A 23,469-nucleotide genomic window follows, 5' to 3' on the forward strand; every position below is an offset into this window, starting at 1 on the left:
AGGTCACTGTGACCAAGCCCAGAGCCTGTCCTAACGCTTCCCAGAGCGTGGTTCTGATGACTGTTTCCCCCTTCCACCAGTGGTGGTCAAGGAGTGGGCTCATTCACCAAGGGTGGACCCTCCGGTGTCTAGACTTTCAGCCCGGACAGTTGTATCAGTGGCTGACGGCACCTCTCTGAGGATCCCACTGTCCGCCAGGTTGTCCTTCTGGCCAAATCTATATATGAGGCGGCAGGGGCCTCGTTCTCCCTATCTTTTGCAGCAGTGCGGGCTCTCAAAGTTATCTCTGCTTCTCGGGAGGAGATGTATTCCCTCACCAGGGCCTTTATGCCCGAATTGGTTGCCTTAACTTCCAGGCTTCAGTCTTTTCATCCTATAGCTGGAGACTGTCACCGCACTGCGGTGGCCTCGGCTACTTCCCTCGCTATCCGCAGGTTCCTGTGGCTTCGAGAGTGGAAGGCAGATGCTTCTTAAGAAGTTCCTTGCTGGACTCCCTTTTGCTGGGACCAGTCTATTCGGTGAACAACTGGATGAAATTATTAAGGAAGCTTTTGGCAGGAAGAGTACTTCCATGCCACAACCCAGGAAACCTTCCAGGGCAGGTACCAGTCGAGGTTTCGTTCCTTTCGTTTCCTCTAACTGGTCGTCCTCTAAGCCCTCGGCCTCGTCCACTAACTCAGCCAAGGTCCGTAAACCAACTGGCGCATGAAGCCGCGTCCTAAGTCGGCAGGAGCTACTGCCACCAAGGCAGCCTCCTCTTGATTATCTGGCCGCGCCAGTAACGTCCTTGGTCGGTGGCAGGCTCTCCCTCTTGGGCGACGTGTGGTTTCAACACGTCTTCGATCAGTGGGTGTGGGTTACCATCTCCCACGGCTACAGAATAGAATTCTATTCAGCCGCCAAACAGATTTTTTCTGACAACTCCCCCCTGCTCCAAGGTCGCCGCCTTCTCACAGGCCGTGGCATTCTTGCAGGCCAATGGAGTAATTGTACCAGTTCCCGACTGGAACGGTTCTGAGATTTCTACTCAAATCTCTTCCTAGTCCCCGAAAAGGACGGTGCTTTCCGACCTGGATCTCAAGCTTCTCAACAAGCATGTTCAGGTGCGGCAATTTTGCATGGAATCTCTGCGATCAGTCAATGACCCAAGGAGATTTCTTAGCATCCATCGACATTGGCTACGTTTTGTAATCGGAGAGGAACATTTCCAATTCGTGGCTCTCCCCTTTGGGTTAGCCACGGCCCCTCGTGTATTCACCAGTTGCGGTTCTGCTCCTCCAGGGGTTGGTAGTGATTCCTTACCTGGACGCCGTTCTAGTCAGGGCTTCATCCAGTGCAGACTGTCAACGGAGTGTCTCGCTCACTCTCGCCACGCTTGCAAGTCCACTCTGACCCCGACCCAGGAACTTACGTACCTAGGGATGCAATGCGAGACTCTGCTGGCACTTGTGAAGCTGCCCTTAGTCAAACAGCAGTCTCTTCATCTGGCGGTTCGCTCTCTGCTGAGGCTCCGCCGTCATTCCATCAGGCACCTCATGCAGGTGCTGGGTCAGATGGTGGCGCCAATAGAAGCGGTTCCCCTTGCCAGTTCCATCTGCGTCCCCTGCAGCTGGACATTTTCCGCTGTTGGGACAAGGGACTTCTTCCTTGCACAGGCTGGTGGCTCTGTCGCCACAGACCAGGAGCTCTCTTTAAGTGGTGGCTTCGGCCCCTCTCTCTGTACCAGGGACGCTCCTTTCTGACCCCGTCATGGGTGATTCTCACCACGGATACCAGTCTATCCGGCTGGGGAGCAGTGTTTCTCCACCACAGGGCACTTGGACTCCGTCCAAATCAGCCCTCTCGATCAATGTGCTGGAAATCAGGGCTGTAGTCCTAGGACTCGCAGCCGCCTAGCAATGTTGGAAGTTCAACATATCCTTCAGTGGACGGAGGACTCCAAGTCCACCATATCCGCAGTCCACATCCCAGGCGCAGAGAACTGGGAGGCAGATTATCTCAGCCGTCAAACCGTGGACAGCGGCGAGTGAGCCCTGCATCCGGCAGTGTTCCGGTCAATTTAGCAGGCAGGGCACTCCGGGAGTGGATCTAATGGCATCCCGGCACAACAACAAGGTCCCGGTTTACGTGGCTCGCTCCCACGATTCTCAGGCCTTGGCAGCGGACGCGCTGGTTCCAGATTGGTCCCAGTTCCGTCTGGCCTACATGTTTCCCCCTCTAGCTCTCTTGCCCAGAGTCCTGCGCAAGATCAAAATGGAGGGCCGTCGGGTCGTACTCATCGCCCCAGGCCCAGGCGAGCTTGGTTCCCAGACCTGCTCCGTCTGTTCGTAGAGGTGCTGTGGCATCTCCCGGACCGGCCAGACGTTCTCTCAGAGGGTCCGTTTTCCACAACAATTCTGCGGCTCTCAGATTGACGGCGTGGCTCTTGAGCCCTGAATCCTTACGGCTTCAGGCATTCCTTCCGAGGTCATCTTCACTATGACTCAGGCTCGGAAGTCTTCCTCGGCCAGGTTTTACCTCAGGACTTGGAGAATTGTCCTGTCCTGGTGTCGTTCTTCCGGCCATGCTCCTTGGCCGTTTTTTCCTTGCCGACCATCCTGTCCTTTCTACAGTCCGGCCTGCAGCTAGGTCTGTCCCTCATTCCCTCAAGGGACAGGTCTCGGCTCTGTCAGCGGCGTATCGCCCGACTGGCCCAGGTGTGCACCTTCATGCAGGGCGCATCTCACATCATTCCGCCTTACCGGCGGTCTCTGGATCCCTGAGACCTTTCTTTGGTCCTCATGGCCTTACAGAAACCCCCCTTTGAGCCTCTTAGGGAGGTTTCGTTGTTTAGTCTTTCACAGAAAGTGGTTTTTCTGGTGGCCATAATTTCTCTCAGGAGAGTCTCTTATTTGACTGTGCTCTCTTCGGAGTCACCCTTTTTGTTTTTTTTCACCAAGATAAGGTGGTTCTCCATCCAACTCCGGGCCTTCTCCCTAAGGTGGTGTCTCCGTTCCACCTTAACCAGGACATTTCATTGTCTTCCCTTTGTTCTGCCCCTGTGCATCGCTTTGAGAAAGCGTTGCATGCTTTAGATTTGGTGCGGACGCTCCGGATCTATGTGTCACGCACCGCTGTTTTTTTAGGCGGTGCACCTCTCTTTTTGTGCTGACCACAGGTCAGCGCAAGGGTCTCTCGGCTTCTAAACCGACCCTAGCTCATTGGATTAGGTCGGCCATATCCGATGCCTACCTATGTTCTCAGATGCCTCCCCCGCCAGGGATTAAGGCGCACTCGACCAGAGCTGTCGGTGCCTCTTGGGCTACGGCTCAGCAGGTCTGTCAGGCTGCCACTTGGTCTAGTCTGCACACCCTTTCGAAGCACTACCAAGTGCATGCTCATGCTTCGGCAGATGCGAGCTTGGGCAGACGCATCCTTCGGACGGCTGTCGCCCATTTGTGAAGTTGGGTTTCGCCTACTTCTCAGTTTCTGTTTATTTCCCACCCATGGACTGCTTTGAGACGTCCCATGGTTTGGGTCTCCCATAAGGAACGATAAAGAAAAAGAGAATTTTGTTTACTTACCGTAAATTCTTTTTCTTATAGTTCCGACATGGGAGACCCAGCACCCTCCCTGTTGCCTGTTGGCAGCTTTCTTGTTCCGTGTGTTTTCACCGGCTGTTGTTGTAGACAGAAGTTCCGGTTATTCCGGGTTTTACTCTATCTCTGCTTATGGGTGGATGTCCTCCTTCAGCTTTGGCACTAAACTGGTTGGATTTGTCATCCGGGGAGTGTATATGCTTGGAGGGAGGAGCTACACTTTTAGTGTATTACTTTGTGTGTCCTCCGGAGGCAGAAGCTATACACCCATGGTTTGGGTCTCCCATGTCGGAACTATAAGAAAAAGAATTTACGGTAAGTAAACAAAATTCTCTTTTTTCCCTTCACTGCAGCGTTCCTGGCCACCAAGAATTCACATGAATGCAGCCACACTGCAGTGGGTGGACAGATACACCCTTGTGCTGAGTAAAATTTTTGAAGAAGAAACCATGCTATAGCCCCTTTATTCTCAGTATCATTAGGCGTCCCAGAGGTAAGACACCGAATGATCATTAAATGATGGCATATCATAGAGAAATGTTAATACTTCCTAAGATTGGAATACCCCTTTTAAGGGTAAGCACACACGGCGAGTAAAACGGAGCGAGTGGAATGGAATAAAAAAATCGCATTCTACCCGGACCCATGTTGCTCTATGGGGCAGAACCCATGAGCCATTTTTTTCTCAGCCCTAATCGTACTGAGAAAACAGTTGCAGCATACTGCGGGTGGAATCTGATTCATTTTCACTCGCACCCATGCAAGTCTATGGGTGCGAGAGAAACATCACATTGCACTCGCATTACAGCAGTGTAATGCGAGTGCAGTGCAAGAATCGCATCAGCTGACAATGGAGGAGATGGGGAGATTACTCCCTCCCCCCTCTGCAGCGCACGCCCCCCTCCTCCGAGGCTGTGCTGTGATCACAGGATCGCAGCACAGTGGCATGACACTCGGCTTACACTTCAGAAGAGGAGGAGCTGAGTGTTATGCAATTGTGTTGCATTATTGCTTGTGTGGCCCACAAGTCAGTTTTATGTGTAGGTGGTGAAGAGATTAGATTTGTATGTGGAACTTTTTTGTCATTGCAGTGTTCTTTGATATTTACAGATTTAGCCAGAAATCAACACAGATTTTCTTTGCCGAGTTCCCGCCTGGCTCTTCAAACACTTATACCCATAGGATCATGGATAATTTCTATAAGCTGATCTGTATTCTGCTCATCTTAAAGGTATGGATGGCCTAAGTATGTGAACAGTCTCCAATCTGTGGGATTATGATGTAAAACTTAGCCCCAAATGTAGGTGCACACGATCAGGAGACGCTGCGTCCTAGACGCAGCCTGTCCTCTCCTGTGTATCTGCAAGTGTTAGCGACAGGAGACTGCAACGGCCTGTGCGCACGATGAGGGCTCGGGCCACTGCAGACTTTAGATCTATTCTCCATAAATTGACAGAAAGCCACATTGAGGCTATGTGCACACGTTGCGTTTTTTTCCCGCGGAAACGCTGCGTTTAGAACCGCAGCGTTTCAGTGGCAAATTGCATGCGTTCAGCTTCCTCAGCAAAGTCTATGAGAAAGCCGAAAAATCAATGCACACGCTGCGTATCTAAATGCAGCGTTCTGGATGCCAAAAATCGGTGTGGAAAAAAAAACAGCATGTCACTTCTTTTGTGCGTTGTAGCTGCGTTCTCCACCCATTGATATCAATGATGTGGGTCAGAACGCAGCTACACCGCAGTTCACTGCATTTTTGTTGCGGTCCGCATGCTTTATCGGCATACAGAACGCAGGCATTTTACCTGGAAGTGAGGTCAAGAGGTTTCCTGTTGACCTCACTTCCTGGCAAAGTTCAGGAAAGCCGGTGTCGCCAAAGTGCCCGCCCCGACCCCCGACCTCCCTCCCGAAAATCCAACATGGCCGCGCGCACAGCAGCACAGCGGCCGCCCTACTCCTCTGTTTCTGTCGCATGTGCAATAACACATGCGACAGAAAACTGCTCCCCAGGCCCTGCCAGGTCACCCCCTATTCCCCCCCGGTGTCCCCCGGTAACCCCCATACCTGTCACAGCGCTCATCCCCCGCGGCCCCCTCCTCCTTCACAGTGCGCGCCGGTCACATGTGCCGAGAAGCTGACAGCTTCCTGTGTTCAGTGTGAGCTGCGCTGGCTGCTGCTCGGCACACTACAGCTGTGACTCGGGGAGAGTGGGTGCAGATTCTTTGCACCCACTCTCCTCAAATGGAGGGTCTGCACTACTAGAAAATGGGGGACACGTTCCCTGAGCGTGCCCCCCATATTCTAGAAGGTCCAGAGGCGACGTAGGATGTAAAAAATGGATTACTGCGGACCCAATTTTTTTCTTTTCTTTTCAATAAATTGGTGAAAGAGGATATGTTTTGAGGGAGTGTTTTTTCAAATAATTTTTTTTTTGTTGTCAATTTTTTTTGGTATTACGTCAATTAGTTATGTCTGGTATCAAATAGACGCCGTGACATCACTAATTGCTGGGCTTGATGCCAGGTGACATTACACATCTGGTATCAACCCCATATATTACCCCATTTGCCACCGCACCAGGGCAATGGGATGAGTTGGGGCGAAGTGCCAGGATTGGCGCATCTAATGGATGCGCCACTTCTGGGGCAGCTGCGGCCTGCTATTTTTAGGCTGGGAAGAGTCCAATAACCATGGCTCTTCCCATCCTGAGAATACCAGACCCCAGCTGTCAGCTTCACCTTGGCTGGTGATCTAATTTGGGGGGACCCCACGTTTTTGTTTTTTTTTAATTATTTATAAATAAAAAAAAAAAACAGCTTGGGGAGCCCTCCAAATTGATCACCAGACAAGATGAAGCTGTCAGCTGTGGTTTGCAGGCTAGAGCTGTCTGCTTTACCCTGACTGGCTATCACAAATAGGGGAAAACCCACGTCATTTATTTTAATTATTTTTTTTTGGGCTAAATACAAGGCTAGGCACCCTTTAGTGCCACATGAAAGGCACTAAAGGGCGCCAGCTTAGAATATGCAGGGGGGTGGGACGTTATATATATGTTTGACATCCATTGACGTATTTTTGGCTGTGTGCCCACAATCAGGGTTTGCAGCGTCATGGGCGCAGAGTGTTTTCCCTGCGTCCATAATGCCGCGTTGTGCAGTAGAAGCACAGTGGAAGGATTTTTAGAAATCCCGTGCCCACTGTGCTTCTTTTCTCCGCAGCATAAACTGACCTGTGGCGTGGCTTCCCGAGCCTCAGCGTGTCAATTTATGCTGTGGAGACAAGAGTGTTCTCTGCAGGTAGAATAGAACTAAAGTCCACAGCAGCCTGAACCCAAATCGTGGGCATGGGCAGCTGCGTTCTCCTGTGGACAACACTCACATCTCTGCAGGAAGGCTGACACTGTGTACTGGATGTACTGTGTGCACTGTCACTGGATCATGTGGTCAAAAACGCACCTGAAGAAAACGCATGAAAAACGCATGAAAAATGCATGCGTTTTCGATGCGTTTTTTCCCAAAACGCATTGTTTACAATTGTCCCCTCTGCCAGAGGGTGCGTTTGTTTTTGCACTGAAAAAAACGTAACGTGTGCACATAGCCTGAATGTCAGTTTATACTGCGAAGAAAAGAAGCACAGTGGGCATGAGATTTCTTTAAGTCCCATCCACTGTGCTTCTACTGTACAACACAGCGGTTTGGATGCAGCGGAAACATACTACGTCTAAAACGCTATTACTGATCGTGGGTACATACCCTAATACAGAAACCTTAAATGTGGCTCTCATGTCCTAACCATGCTCAAATGAATTGGCTTACCTTTTACCTTTTTTTTATCAGGAGGGCACCGCTCTTTTGTCCCCATGGCTTGCTGTTTGTTTGGGCGTTGTGTGCTCTTAGAGATTAAGGGTATGTGTGCCCACATAGCAGATTTTCTGCACACAAAACTGCATGTTTTAGCAGGAAAATTGCAGCAGAAAAAATGCACCTTTTTTTAATTGCGTTTTCGCTTTTTTTTTTTTATTTTTTTTTTTTAATTCCTGACTTTTTAGGTCATGGTGATTGTGGGGGTTTCTGCGCTCTACCCCCGTGATCGCCGCTGGGTGGCTTGCTGATGGTACAGCTGAGGTCGCAGCATTCAGGCGGCTGGGAGAGGAATCACTGCCGTGGCAACTCTGGGTCATCACCATGACGACTGCGAGTTACTGAGCTACAGATTGCCTCACAGAGCATGCCGAATGCATGGTGTGTACGGCGAAGTGTCAGTGCAGCGAGTGCAGCACTGACACTTATAATCAACTGCAGTGGATTATATAAGACGCAGGAAAAAACGCAGAGAGAATTGACAAGCTGCAGATTTTTTCTTCACCAAAATCTCCAAAGAAAAAAATCTGCAACATGTGCATTGCAATTCAGAATTCTTATAGACTTTGCTAGGATGCATTTTTCCTTGCAGTATTGATTAAAATCGGCAAAAAAAAAGTTTGACAAAACACAACAACGCAGCGTGGGTATACAGCCTAAGGCCTCTCACACACATACGTGAAAATCACGCACTTGCCGCGGGACATATTTTCCCTGCGTGTTGTGTTTGGTAAGTACATGTCTCTGGTACGTGCGGGCCACGTGTGTTCTCCGTGTGCTATCCGCGATAACACACGGAGAACCGGTAATTTGAATACTCATGTGGTCCTTGCTGTTGTCCAGGGTACTGATCTTCGGCTCCAGCCCCGCTCACTCCCCGCCGATGCTGCTTCCGGCCCAGCGGAGGGGCGGAGATTAGCGCCCGTAACATCATGCCCAGCGTTATGCGCAAGCGCTCGCTGGCCAGATGACCGGACGTCACCTCTTTCCCATCCTGCTCAGCAGCAGGTGACGTCCGGTCATCTGGCCAGCGAGTGCTTGCGCATAACGCTGGAGTAATAGGGGAAAGTGTGGTCACGAGGTTATGTGCGGCACTTGCTGATGACACTCACAGCGCCGCCCATAACCTCGTGCCCGTTCAAAGCGTCACCAGCGGTCACATGTGCACACAGTGCACGGCACCGCTACAGTGGAACAGCGCATGCGCGGGACCACGGGCACCCAGGGGCGGCGTCCTGAGCTTTGAAATTCAGCGTTCGGGGGCGGCGTAAATCAGCAGGAGGACAGCAACAGACCCCAGGCAGCCCGCCCCCATGGAAGATTTACGAAATTTGCATAAGAAAAGGTACAAGTTTACAAAGTGTTTATTTTGGTATAAAAGGGGCCACAAGAACTATAGGAAGCTTCCTAGAATGCAGCCCAGGAGCTGCAGAGGGGGGAACTTTTAGCTTTATAGCTAAATTTCTGATGACAGGTTCACTTTAACACTAGACTCGTAAGAGTCTTGTACAAACAATGAGGGGCTTGTCCCCCGTTTATATACAAATTATCATCATGTCTGGCTGAATTTTAAGAAACGTAACCCATGCTAGGCACTGACAGAGTCCACGTTGTCACACTCTTCATCTCGGCTTTCGGCTTTTTCCCGCCTTGTCAACTGTCGGTGCAATTTTCGCGCCCTTTTCTTCACCCCTGATAGAACGGGCCAAGGGTAGCATCCCCTTTTTTGGGGCAGTTTATTCACAGTTCTTAGTAATTTTGTCCTCAAGGTCACGGTTTGCGGCCTCTTCTTCACCCCTGAATAAACAGCCAATAGCCCCCATTAGCATGTTAGTACACCCCTGTTGGCGTGCTATTATGCTAATGAATATGCAGTGTCACAGGATGATCTCACTCACCACTCCGCCGCCATCGCGTCCATCGGGGTATTTCGGCTCAGTGCGCATGACCCCGGAGTTTGGGTCATGCGCACTATGACGTCGGGTGTACGCTTCCTGGCTTCAAACTGAAGTAGTTCGCATGACCCAAACTCCGGTGTCATGCGAACTGAGCCGAAATCCAGTGTCGGGTGGCGATGGCAGCGGAGAAGTGAATGGGATCATCCTGTGACTCTGCATATTCATTAGCCTGATAGCACACCCACAGGGGCGTACTAACATGCTAAAAGGCGCGACTGGCCGGGGAACTAACGCCCCGGGGGACTAGTCCCCTCGTTCATTAGCATATGGTAAAAGATCTTTAGAAATACTTTTTATAAAGATCTTTTTATCTATGCTAGTGTATGCAGGGATGGTTAGGCAAGGATTAGCAATATACAACCAGAATTGCTCGTGGCTCTGGGTACATATTGCACCTGACAGTTCCCTTTAACATTACCAGAGTAGTGGCTCAGCTGCCTGAAACTGAGCTTTCGGGTGCTATCTTAACATCTGTCTTGTGGTTTCAGTTTTTAGCATAAATGAGAAGACAGTGCCAGACAGCCACCACTAGCACAAGATGGACCCCCTAAGTTCACACAGGGTGTTACGAATCGGCGCCGCCGTAGATGCATGCAGCCTGCTGCGGTTCCAGGTGAGCCCAGGTGCCGGCCGCCGTTTTTGGCCGTGCCTCGGGTCATTCAGCTGGCTGCTTCTTCCTCCATGGCTAAGTGTGGCTAGGCGGCTAGTGCGCATGCATGTGTCGATTTACCCCAGCCAGAGCCTAAGTCCAGTGTTTCGCCTAGTGAGCATGCTCAGCCTTCTAGTGCCATTTCTGAGGCTAAGTCCTCGGTTTAGGCTACTGAGCATGCTCCTACACTTGGTGCGATAAGCCTCTTTGCTCAGGTACTTGGACATCGTGCCGTGTCTAAGTCCTGTGTTGTGCCTATTGAGCATGCTCAGGCAGATAGTCTGATTTCTGAGACTGTTGTTCAGGCTACTGAGCATGCTCAGACACTCAGTGCATTAGAGGTTAAGTCCGGTAAGGACCTCACTGTGTATGTCCGTGAGGTGGCAGGCCCTGATAGGCCGGCAGGCATCAGATGTTCTGATGATGTGGCCGCTCCGGACTGGCTCACGGAGGCCCGGCCCTATAACATTGTACCTTACCATTGGTTGTCAGACGATGACTGGTGAGGGGTTAGGGGCGTGGCTGCCATGAGATCATCAGTGATGTGGCGGTTCCAGATAGGCCGCTGGTGATGTCACTGATAACGTGGCACTCCGCTATTGGCCCCTGGAGGTGCCATTGTGGTCCACCCTGGGTTTGGGGCGGACCTAGGATATAAAAGGGGCTGGAGACAACATGAGGTGCGCAGTCTTCACTTATGCCGTTGCTTTGTGCACGCCTCCATGCACTGAGTCTCTTTGCGGCCATAACCACTAGATTGAAAGCGGTAGGCAGGAATAGGCGTGCGAGGCTTGTCACGCCAGGACACCAGTGGCTCGAAACAGTAGGGTCAAGCGCAGGGCTTTCACCTCCTACCGTCCAGTCCTGCTAGTGCAGCCCAGTGGAGTCAACTGGGCTGTGGCTGCTGCGCCACCTGTTCTCTTTGTATCAGCATCCCAATCAAAGCTACCGGTGTGACCAACTGGCCTGACATGTCCTGTACACACGTGGCCAGTTGAGATCCCCGGTGTCCAGAAACGCTAATCAGAGGACCGCTCGGTGTGACATGTCATACACACGTAGCCGACAGGGCGTTTTCGCGGCGGTCTTCCGGTCAACGCTACCTGGTCACCACCCGGCTTGACGTGTTCCCTGCACACATGGTCGGTGTAGCGCCACAGGTACACCGAAACGTTAACTGGGTTGTCATCCGGTCTGACGTGTCCCTACACATGTGACCGGTTCCCAGGTCTCCTGTGTTATTTCAGAGCCACCCGGCTCTGTATTCTCCGCCTAACCTTTGGGTTGCCAGCAGCTCCTTTGTCATCTGGAGGACGGTGGACCCCGACTGGCGATTGGGATATATACAACCTTATCTTAATCTGCCAGTCCCTCCGTAACACAGGGCATCTTTTGCTGCATCTTTGAGGTCACAAACATGCACCAACATACATGCATTTCCTTCTCCCAGCAAAGTCTATGACATTTCAATTTTTTCTGTCCACACTGGGAGTCTTTTGTTGGCTGCATCTTGGCTGCGGTTTTCAAGATGCAGCCAAGATGCAGCATGTCAATTCTTTTTGCATTTTTACCGCGTTTTTACCGCATTTTTGAGCCCTCCAGTCAATAGATTTGACTTAAATCTATGCGTTGATGCGTTTTTGCCGCAATGTGTTTTTGGTGCATCTTGAGATGCACTCAAGATGCACTGACAAAAAGATGACGTGTGTGAACATAGCCTAACTTGTAATGGAGAATGTAGAGTTCCAAAATAGATTCACATTAACCTTGACAGGAAAAATTAATTGTCATGCAGTCATATTTATCTCTTCAAATCTAGTGGATTCTGTGACAGCCTCCAATGTGTTAAAGGGGTGGTTCAAAGTAATTTTTCACCTAAATTCTTAGCTATTTACTGTCATTGTAAACTATTTTCTAATATCCGAGTGCACGCTGGAATACTCAAACAAAGCGTGTCCCCTCCCTAAAACGAATCGTCATCACATACACTCATTTTAGGGGCTTGGATAGTCTTTATGTGATGTGCACCATACGATGTGCATAGTGATAGCACAAGCTCTATTACCAGCTCAGATCAGCAATGATAAGCCAGCAACACATCGGTGTCGGAATTCCTACAGAGACCAGCGCCACACATGCAAGTGTTGTCACTGGCCTTTGCACACCAGCTATCCTGTCTGTGCACATAGAGCGCATTGTGCACATTGCACAGTACACATCGTGCAGGGACAACACCAGTCCCTGAAACAAGAATTGCTAATGACACTTTGTTTCAAGTAGGGCTTAAAGGCTGTGGCAGTGACCGCTCGAGGATAAATTCAGACTTGCTTGAGTTGGCAGATTAGACTAAAGTTACAACCTATTTCTTGTTCTATTGCAGCTACACTCGGTCATGTTAGAAACTTCAGACTGTTTGGAGAATGAATTTGAGAATGAACAAAGAAAATGCATCCCTTGCAAACAATGTGGAGCAGGTTATGAGCTATCTGAGGTAAGGATTATGTAGGTTGTGAGCATATATTGCAGAAATTTGTATCTTCTTTAAGAAAAATAAAAAGACCAGTGCTATTTTCACACAGTTTGCAGAGTTCTTGTTCTGTGCACCATGAAAGTTCCCTACAAATTTGCCCACAATAGCCTTATACTGAAGATTCAGAACCAAGTACTAGCAACTAGTGTTGGGCAAGCAAGCTTAGCACTGCTCGGTAATTGATTGAGTATTGGGGTGCTCGAGACACTCGATACTTGTTTGGTACTCAGACGCAATGCTCGAGTCCTCACCTCGCATGTTTTGTGGCTTTTTTTCAGCCACTAAACATACAGAGATTGTCTTCCAGTTACAGTAATGCCATAGCCATGCTGGCTACTGGCATTACTGTGATTGGCCAGCTGCATACCACCATTGGGTCTATATAACACCATGCTTGGTGTACTGTACCTGGAAATAGTTAGTTCAATCACTGATCTCGGGGAGACCAGCCAGAGAAAACACTGCCAGCAGCCAAACAAGGGCGCTCAAGACAGTGAAATCCTAGGTGCATTGCCCCCTGGGAAATATGCAAAACAAAAAAGTCTGTGGAGCATCTGTTAGGAGTCTCAACACAGAAAACTAGCCAGATATCCCTCCGGGAAGGACCTAGCCAAGGAGTGGCTCTTTTTAGGAAACCACCATATTAAGTTTCCCTTTTAGTCAATATCCAACTCTTTGACAAGTTTAAAGATATGACAAGGGAAATACTAAGGCCAGGTATCCATCCACAGACAGCTGTTTCGGGGTATTGCCCCTCATCAGTGTGGAGTGGGATTCTGGCCAGGTAGGAGCAATGCCTAGTAGACCAACAAGACAAAACAATCGACCAGCCAGAGAAAACACTGCCAGCAGCCAAAGGAGGGATATCTGGCTAGTTTTCTGTGTTGAGACTCCTAACAGAGGCTCCACGGACTTTTTTGATTTGTATATTTCCCAGGGGGTAATACACCTAGGATTTCCCTGTTTTGAGCGCCCTTGTTTAGCTGCTGGCAGTGTTTTCTCTGGCTGGTCTCCCCGAGATCAGTGATTGTTTTGTCTTGTTGGTCTACTAGGCATTGCTCCCACCTGGCCAGAATCCTACTCCACACTGATGAGGGGCAATACCCCGAAATAGCTGTCTGTGGATGGATACCTGGCCTTGGTAATTCCCTTGTTATATCTTTAAACTTGTCAAAGAGTTGGATATTGACTAAAAGCAACAGCAAAATGGAAAGGAAGGATCCAGCACAAATTCCTTATTGATAAAAAGTTTTTCTTATTCTTTATTGAAGTATTAAAAACAAAAACAAAAAGGAGACTGAAGATTGGAAACATACATTAAAGCATGGGTGCTCTTAACGCGTTTCGGACTTTAAATAAAAACAAACTAAGTACTTAGTCATAAGAACGCCACACTGATGAGGTGCAATACCCCGAAACAGCTGTCTGTGGATGGATACATGACCTTGGTAATTCCCTTGTCATATCTTTAAACTTGTCAAAGAGTTGGATATTGACTAAAAGAGCCACTTAATATGGTGGTTATGGTGGTTTCCTAAAAAGAGCCACTCCTTGGCTAGGTTCTTCCTGGAGGGATATCTGGCTAGTTTTCTGTGTTGAGACTCCTAACAGAGGCTCCACGGACCTTTTTGATTTGGAAATAGTGTCACAGTACCTGTTGGTGCAACATTAAACCACCAGTCCTTTTCAGGGCTATATGATTCTATTCTATCATATTAGCACTCTTAGCTTTAATTAGTGTAGGGCTAGGTGCTGGAGTAGGGATATTGTATTAAAGGCTTTTAGGCAGGGTTCACTGCATTACTGTCTTTGATGCTGCCATGCACAACCAACCAACAGTTCTTTTTTTTTTAAATACAAATTTAAAAAATATTACATTTAAATACAAATTCTATTCTTTAATAATGTTACTCTTAGTCTGCATTGTAGGGTTATTGTAGGTACAGGAGTTGTTACGGTTCCTGTGGCACTGGAGACTATGTTCGGATTTCTTGCTACTGCACATGTGCGAGCACTGGAGACTATGTTCGGATTTCTTGCTACTGCACATGTGCAAGCGCTGGAGACTAAGTCCTATCTTGGAGCCATTGCACATGTGCGGGTGACATCATCGCTGACACATGGTCACATGTCTCTGACACCTTCTATGCCGATTGGTCGCTGGTCATGTGTTTGTGACGCTTTGCTCGGTGATAGGCCAGCGTGACGTCATTGCTGTCATTCTGGCAGCGGATTGGCTCTGGTTTCCTCCATCTTGGATGAGGCACAGAGTCTTTATAAGACCCTGACGCACGCCGCCCGGCGCTCAGACCTCTTGGTTCATGCATGAGAGTAGATGCTCTGTGCACGTCCCTCTAGGCATCTCTCTGTCTATGCTAGGTGAGCGCTACCGGCAGGGTAGCGTTCTTGTACCTTACAGCTTCGGCTGCGGTCCGTATCCTTACATCTTAGTGGAGCGGACATAGGCAGGTGCCTGAGGCACATGGTCCGGCTGGGCCTTGTGATTCTACTCGTAGGTGGACGTTGCCGCTAGGGTAACGTTCCTTATACTGCGTCTGGCAGTTGTTCGTATCCTCACACACTAGGGGAGGGAACATAGGTAGGAGCTTTGTGTGGCTTACGCTGCTGTCTGTCTCTTTTGCACCACTAGTGGAGCGGACCTAGGCAGGTGCCATATCTAGTGGTTCGTGTCCTCGCACACTAGTGGAGTGAACGCAGGTAGGAGCTTTGTGTGGCTTACGCTGCTGTCCGTCTCCTGGCACCACTAGAGGAACGGACCTAGGTAGGTGCCATTTCACACTCACTGCTTTTGTCTCTGTGATCATTAACAGAGACCATACCACACACCCTCCGAGTAAGGGAGGAATTGCTTTATTTCCTAACTATATGCCTCTGTGAGTTTAACAGAGGTATTGCACTCTGCACTTGTGCTACTACTATTTTCAGCGGCACACTTATATACTCTTCCTCACTCATTAACCTATCCCTTTTACATTAATGCTAAATACGGTAGTCGCTGTGACTTTAACAGTACACGCCGTGATTGGCTCTAGTGTCACTGAGACGTATCAGTGTCAGTACTGCTTTCGTGGTACAAGATACCCCTTATCCTCTGCCATAGTCTGCAGCAGAGACTTTGCACGGTGGACCCTGACTGTCTGATATCCCTTTTGGTTTTTATAATCAGACAGCCCCCGTAACAGGAGTAGGGATAGTGTATTAGAGACATTTAGGCAGGGTTCAAGTACAGTCATTGGTCCTGCCATGCACAGCCAACAGTCTTTTTCAGGGCTAACTTTGTAATACATTCTATTCTCTTATAATACCATACTTAGTCTGCATTTAGTTTAGGGTTAGTTTCTGGAGTAGGAATATTTTATTAAAGGCCTTTAGACAGGATTCGTTGCATTACAGTCCTTGATGCTTTCATTTACAACCAACAGTCCTTTTCAGGGCTAATGATATACATTCTATTCTCTAATAATACTGCTTTTAGCTGCTTACTTAATTAAAAAATGCACAAAGAGTGTGGCAAGGGATGGGGAAGTGTATGCCCTGCTGATGGTGGTGCAGACACATGAATCATCTAGACCTAGCTTCCTTTCCCACTTTGTAGGGGGGGTGCTGGGCAACTGTTGAAGCCAGAACAGTGCAAGCATGTTGTGGATGGGAAGGTAGATAATGCTTCCTGTCTGTTTTCTAGCACCACCCTTTTTTCCACACTGTCCAGTCTCACTAGCCAAGGGTCTGGACCACATAATCTTCCTAATCCTCCTTCCTTCCACCATGGCGTATCCCAGGAGACAAGTGACACCACACTTAAACATGCCAAAAAGCTCTTTACCTTTTCGTTTTTGGCTCCCTCTGGCCTCTCACCATGCACATTTCAAGAAGGACATGGGGAGATAATATCCGGGTGATGCCCAAATATTTGAGCAGCCATGGCTAGAAGAAGTTGATGGTGGGAAACGGCAATTACTGTCTCGAGGTGGATAATGATGAGACACAGTTGCCATCAGGTCAGATTAAGAGCGCAACTCAGGAGGAGGAACAGATTGAGTATATGGAAGATGAGATGGTAGATAATTAAGCCATTGAGCCAACCTGGCAAGGTGGCATGCATGGAATGCACGCATTACCTAGTGGACTGTATGATCTCGTTCCCATGGTACCTCAGCGGTGAGCTCAGGTGAACTGACCTGAGGTGAATTGACCTGAGGGGAAGACATTGAACTCAATGCCAGATTATCTGATTAAGCAATGTATGAGTATTTGGTTGCAGACATTTCTGCATCAAATCTGCATCTCCTGGCAAAACAAAAATGCATCCAAACCACATGCTTTTTTGATGTGGTTTCAGTGCGTTTTTCTGTAGCTGTGTCCACTGAGAGTAAATAGGAAGAGGAAGGATCCAGCACTGGTTTCCATAAAATCTCTCTTTATTAGAGAAAATATAAAAAGAAGGCTTTCATTCCATAAAAACAGGAAAACGCAATAATAAGAGGAAACTCCTTCAGCAACTAACGCTTTTCAGATATTCAAATCCTTATTCATTGTATAAATCAAGGCATGTGTCCTCAGCGTTTTACATCATATCCTGTCAATCCATAAACCGCCAATCACAAGAAAGTCTCGGACCACAGGTCCTAGAATATTAGCTTGTATAAAATTGATTAAAATATAAACATTACAATACAAATTCATATTCAAATAGATTATTCAGAAAATGTATCAAAATATTTTTTTAACAATTATTATTCTAATCATATATATATATGTAATATAATATCATGCCTCTTATTCAGTCCCTGTGGCATTCTGCTTTGTAAACGATAAATCCACCATGACTCCCGATTAAGCAAAATTCTACCAAGATCACCCACTCGTACCGGTAATTTGACTTTCTCAATTCCTTGAATTTTGCACATACTAGTATCTCCCCCATGTACAGTTCAAAAATATCAAAATATATATATGGTGATAGTGGAACACTTGACCGTGACTTTTTTAACCGCATCGGACAAATGTCTGCGGATTCGGACCTTTAATGACCCTGACATGCAGCCCAGATATTGTAGGCTGCATGTCTTGCAAGTCATAAGATAAATCAGGCCTTGTGTGTTGAAATTCATATAGTTTTTAATTTTAAATGTCTCTTGTGTGGATGTGAAGACAAAAAAATCAGCCTTAACAGCATGGTCACATCAAATACATTTGCTATGACTACACTTATAAAACCCAATAGTTTGCTACCAATTATCCATATTGTTCCTATCTGCATATAAACGCGTCCTACATTATACACAGAGGCCGGAATTGAGGTCCTGCGCAGGCGCACTACAATACTTTGCTCTGCCCTGAGCAGGGCAGATCAAAGTGCACCTGTGCAGGACCTCAGTGCCGGCGAGTGTGTATGACGTAGGACGTGTCATGCACACCGGCTTCAGAAAACTGTGTCCCCTTTTGTTACTCCTATGGCTTTTTTAATAGGACTTCACTTCTTTTATCTTATCTACCGAGCTGCTGGAGAATTTTTTTTTTTTATTTTTTTTTTCCTTGTGCTATGCGAGAAGGTTATCAACCAAGTGGCCATTCTTCTGCGCTTGCCCAAGTCGTTTCACATTCCCAATGTATTTCACAAGTCCTTTCTTAAATCGTTCGTTCCCTCCTCTGTTGAGTCTCCGTATCCCCCTCTCCTGTTTCTGTTGATGGTCAGACAAAATATGAGGTTTTCCCAGAAAACCTCCTATGGAAGGCATGAACCAGGCAGTCAGGTGACTTCAATAAGTGACTTCATTAGTAATGGGGGGTCTCATAGTTGCCTTCCATTACTAATCTAGGGCTTAGTGGCTGCAGTGAGCTGCGATTAACCGCTTATTACCCCAATTGCCACTTCACCAGGGCAATCAGGAAGAGCCGGGTAAAGTTCTCGCATTGTCGCATCTAATGTATGCGGCAATCCTGGGCGGCTGCAGACTGCTCATTTTAGGCTGGGTGGCCAATAAGCATGTGCTCCTCTACTTTTGATACACAGCTCTAATAAGAGCACGGCTGGGGGCTGCAGCCTGTAGCCGTATGCTTTGTCTGTGCTGGGTATAGCTCGCTTGCTTTATTATTTTTTCTTAGTTTTTCCTTTAAAAAAAACTTCCACGGAACCCAAAGAAAAAGAGGAAAAAACACCAAAAAAAATAATTTCAGCAGGCTTTTTTTTCCCCTTCTTAAGAGTACACTTTAAATGTGTTGGCCGGATGTACTGTTATGATCCAGAGCCATGGAAGACCACCATAAATCATTGGTAAAAGGTGACAAGAGCATTGGCAAGTAATCTGGCCGCCATCCCCTTACTAACCATCAACACTAGAAGTAGGCGAGGGGTGAACTAACATCCTGTGCACCGCGAACCCAGCCGGAGAACTAGCTATCTTAAAGGAAGGAAAGATGAATAACTCTCTGCCTCAGAAAATAGATTGCCAAAGAATAGCAAGCCCTCCACATTCAAAGACTGCGGTGATATAGGAAAACACAATACACAGATAGATGATAGGGTTAGCAAAAGTGAGGCCCTACTGACTAAATAGGACAGGATAGGAAAGAGACTGATGGTGGCCAGAGAAAAACCCTACAAAAAATCCAAAAACCTGATAGTACAAAAAGCCCTCAGATCCCTAGATCTGAACTCTGTCCTATACCAGGCGCTCTTGTCATACCAATGAACAGAAAGCAGGAACCATTACAAATTCAAGAAGCAACAAACACATGGACTTATAGGAGCAATACTCCAAACATAGCTGCAGGGAGCTTCCCAGCAAAGCAACTGAGAGGGAAGATTCCTGCAAGCAAAAAAACTGACAATAACCACAGCAAATGACAGACTCAGATAAGAGCAAAAAGAACCAAACAACAAATAAAGAGCCAAGCACTTATCTGGGGTAGATGTGGTCTGGAGCAGGATGAAGCAGGCTGGTGTACAAAGAACAACTGACATCCGGCATAGCCTGCTAGCAGACCAGGGTGTAAATAGGCAGAGAGTTAGCAATGGAAACGCCCATTGCTCAACACACCTTGTCTCTGTCCAAACCATTCCTGGCCACAAGAGGGAGCCTCACAGCAGCAAAAGCATAACTGACATTCACAACAGATTGCCCTGATGCGGTGGCAATCGGGGTAATAAGAAGTTACCGTATTTTTCGGACTATAAGATGCACTCCCCCCCCCAAATGTTGGGGGAAAGTGGGGGGTGCGTCTTATAGTCTGAATGTAGGGCTGTGGGGAATGAGGGTGCTGCAGTGGAGCGGGTCATCGGCGACACGAGCAGGCTGTGCAGCGCCTGCCGTGACCACGTGTGCCTGCTCATTACATATGCACGCCCATCCTCCCGCCCATCATCTCTCAGCACTGAAGCCGGCGCTGACAGGTTGGCGGGGGATGGGCGCATAGTAAACAGCCGACCCGCCTGATCACCCCTGTCAACTACAGCCTGGAGTGATCATGTGCGGCTATATTCACTGCCCCCCACGCATCATCATCAGCGTGGGGGGGCAGTGAATAAGTATGGTATACTCACCATTCCCTGCAGCATCGCGAAGTCCTCCTGTCTGCCGGCCCGCTGATCTGTGTAGAGAACGGTGAGCACAGGGATGACGTCATCGCTATGTGCACCGCTAGTCTCCACACATATCAGCGAGCCGGCAGACAGGAGGACATCGCGATGCTGCAGGGGAGCGGCTCCACACAGGTCAGCGGCGCTGACACAGAGAGGAAGATGAGCGATGCTGCAGGGAGTGAGGAAAGGTGAGTATAAACGTGTATTTGTGTGCAATAGGATACAGGGCATATACGAGGATGGGGGTATATTATGAGCAGGATGGGGGTATATTATGAGCAGGATGGGGGTATATTATGAGCAGGATGGAGGTTTATGAGCAGGATGGGAGTATATGTGCAGGATGGGGGTATATAACAGGATGGGGTATATAACAGGATGGGGGTATATAACAGGATGGGGGTATTTATCAGGATGGGGTATATAGCAGGATGTGGGTATATAGCAGGATGGGGGCTATACCAGGATAAGGGACATATATACAAGGATGGGGATCATATACAAGGCAGGAGGATCATTACCAGGATGGGGTACCTTAGTAGAGAATTTGGGGACATTACCCCCATAACAGTGACAGCAGCAGATCCTCGCCCCTTAACAGTGTGTCATGACCACATTTTTTGCTTAAAATTTTATTTCTTCATCGTTCCTTATGGGAGACCCAGACCATGGGTGTATAGCTTCTGCCTCCGGAGGACACACAAAGTACTACACTAAAAGTGTAGCTCCTCCCTCCGAGCATATACACCCCCTGGATGACAAATCTAACCAGTTCAATGCTTTGTGTTCAGGAGGTCACACACACACATGCATTCTCTGATTTTTGATTTTTAAGATTTTTGATTTCAAAGATTTGGAAGAAAAGCGGGTCCAATCTGGACTCCCGGCATGTCCCTTCTCACCCCACTGTGTCGGCGGTGCTGTTAAGGTTGACTTTACAAGGCTGGAGCCTTCACATGCCGCGCTCCTTCACCATCCCCTGAGGCTCTGGCTTGAAGTGGGAGCCATCACGGTTCTCACTGCTTTGCAGGAGACCGGCCTCCATCCGCAGCCCTGTCAGGATCCTGCCGAACGGAGCGTTTACCCCCCCCAGGGACCTGGCCCTGCGTCTCAAAAGCTAAGTATTGAGACGTTATTCAGGGGTCCCGGGTACATTTATTGTGGGGAGAGTGTGTTTTGCCACTTTGCTGTAATTTCCGGCCGGTTCTCTGGTTTTTTCCTGAGAACCGCGCCGAGGGTGCCTGCTCGTCGGCCGCATGGAAAAATCTAGGCCCCGGCTTCAGATGCGGCCTAGTTTCGTTTTCAGTTCCCCTGCATGTGAGTCATGCAGGGGAACAGTGCGGCGCCGCCCACCGGCCGTTCAGCAGAGGGGAGGACACTCCTCTCTGAGGAGATGTTTCCCTCCCCTGTATCTCTCCTTGGCCCTCCGGTTCCCGCTCTTGGGCTAAACAACGCCCCCCCTCCTCACTCCAGCGCCATTTTATCAGCGTTCACTCACTGATCGGCGCTGGCTGCTGCAACTTCTGCATCCACTGGGGGTCCGAGCTGGGAATCCGGAGGGCACACAAAAACCGGTCTGGTAAGCCACAACCTCTGGTTGTAGGCTTTATTATACACTCTCAGGGGGTCATTCTAATGGAGTGTATTCTTTACTGCAGAGCCTCCACCTCAGCAGCATGTCTGTCACTAGGAGCAAGGCTGCAAGGCTGTACTCTATATGCACTGCATGTCAGCTCATTCTGCCTGAACCGAGCACATATCCACATTGTGATGCCTGCTCTAACATGGTGGTGCCTCAGCCTGGAGCCTCCTCAGGGGTCCCTCCGGCTGCTCCGGCCCCAGTGGCTGAACCCCCGGCTTGGGTAGCATCGTTTTCTAAAGCTATCTCACAGTCCTTTGCTGACTCCATGGGACAGCTGTCCCGGACTCTGCTGACCATGCATCAGCCCCCTTCTCAGGGCGTCTCTGCTGCTCCGACTCGCTCTGCAGAGCTAACAGAGCATGTTTTAGGACCCCGTCCTCCTAAACGGAGACGCAGGGACTTTTCTCCTTCCTCGTCCCACGGCTCTGATTCACAAGCTGAATTGCAGGGCGAGGAGGATACTTTTACTGTGGGCTCAGACGCTACCTCTATGTACCCCATTGATTTATCTGAGGGTGATGCGGATGTTAGTGACTTGATTGCATCCATTAACTCCGTACTGAACCTCAAACCACCAGTGTCTGAGGAACAAGCCTCTCTGGTAGAAAAACACCAGTTTACCTCACCTAAGAGAGCAAGGAGTATGTTTTTTAACCACTCCAGTTTTCAGGCCACTGTGACCAAGCCCAGGGCCTGTCCTGACAAACGCTTTCCAAAGCGTAGTTCTGATGACCGTTTTCCTTTTCCACCAGAAGTGGTCAAGGAGTGGGCTCAGTCACCAAAGGTAGATCCTCCGGTGTCTAGAATCTCAGCCCGGACAGTCGTATCTGTGGCCGATGGCACCTCTCTTAAGGATCCCACTGACCGCCAGGTTGACCTTCTGGCCAAATCTGTATATGAGGCGGCAGGAGCCTCGTTCTCCCCGTCCTTTGCAGCAGTGTGGGCTCTTAAGGCAGTCTCTGCTTCTCTGGCGGAGATACATTCCCTCGCCAGGGACTCTATACCCGAGATGGTTGCCTTAACTTCCCAGGCTTCGGCTTTTTCATCCTATGCCATGTCTGCCATTCTGGAGGCTTCTCACCGCACGGCGGTGGCTTCCGCTAATTCCCTCGCGATCCGCAGGATCTTGTGGCTTCGAGAGTGGAAAGCAGACGCTTCTTCCAAGAAGTATCTTGCTGGGCTCCCCTTTGCTGGGTCCCGGCTGTTCGGTGAACAACTGGATGAAATTATTAAGGAAGCTACTGGCGGGAAGAGTACTTCCTTGCCACAAACTAAAACCAGGAAACCTGTCCAGGGCAGGAACCAGTCGAGGTTTCGTTCCTTTCGTTCCTCTAACTGGTCATCCTCTAAGCCCTCAGCCTCGTCCACTAACTCAGCCAAGGATCGAAAACCCAGCTGGCGCGCGAAGCCGCGTCCTCAGAAGAACGGAGGAGCCGCTGCCACTAAGGCAGCATCCTCTTGACTATCTGGCTGTGCCAGCAACGTCCTTGGTCGGTGGCAGGCTCTCCCACTTTGGCGACGTGTGGTTTCAACACGTCTCCGATCAGTGGGTGGGGGATATCATCTCCCACGGTTACAGGATAGAATTTTCTTCCAGCCCGCCAAACAGATTTTTTATGTCCACTCCCCCCTGCTCCAAAGCCGCCGCCTTC

At 48.9% G+C, this 23,469-nt stretch overlaps 1 protein-coding gene across 5 annotated transcripts in view; it reads left to right on the forward strand.

The window, feature by feature from the left end:
* The window catches only part of LOC142256096 (tumor necrosis factor receptor superfamily member 27-like), a 145,222-nt gene that overhangs the window by 44,815 nt on the left and 76,938 nt on the right, over window positions 1-23,469 (forward strand). For all 5 annotated transcript variants that reach the window (XM_075327618.1, XM_075327621.1, XM_075327620.1 and 2 more), the window contains exons 3-5: window positions 3,932-4,071; window positions 4,689-4,809; window positions 12,423-12,533. In XM_075327618.1, the coding sequence (XP_075183733.1) occupies window positions 4,765-4,809; window positions 12,423-12,533 (156 nt within the window). In that variant the 5' untranslated portion in view covers window positions 3,932-4,071; window positions 4,689-4,764. The remainder of the gene's footprint in view (window positions 1-3,931; window positions 4,072-4,688; window positions 4,810-12,422; window positions 12,534-23,469) is intronic.

This window comes from Anomaloglossus baeobatrachus, chromosome 11, assembly GCF_048569485.1.
Source record: "Anomaloglossus baeobatrachus isolate aAnoBae1 chromosome 11, aAnoBae1.hap1, whole genome shotgun sequence".
NCBI lineage: Eukaryota > Metazoa > Chordata > Amphibia > Anura > Aromobatidae > Anomaloglossus > Anomaloglossus baeobatrachus.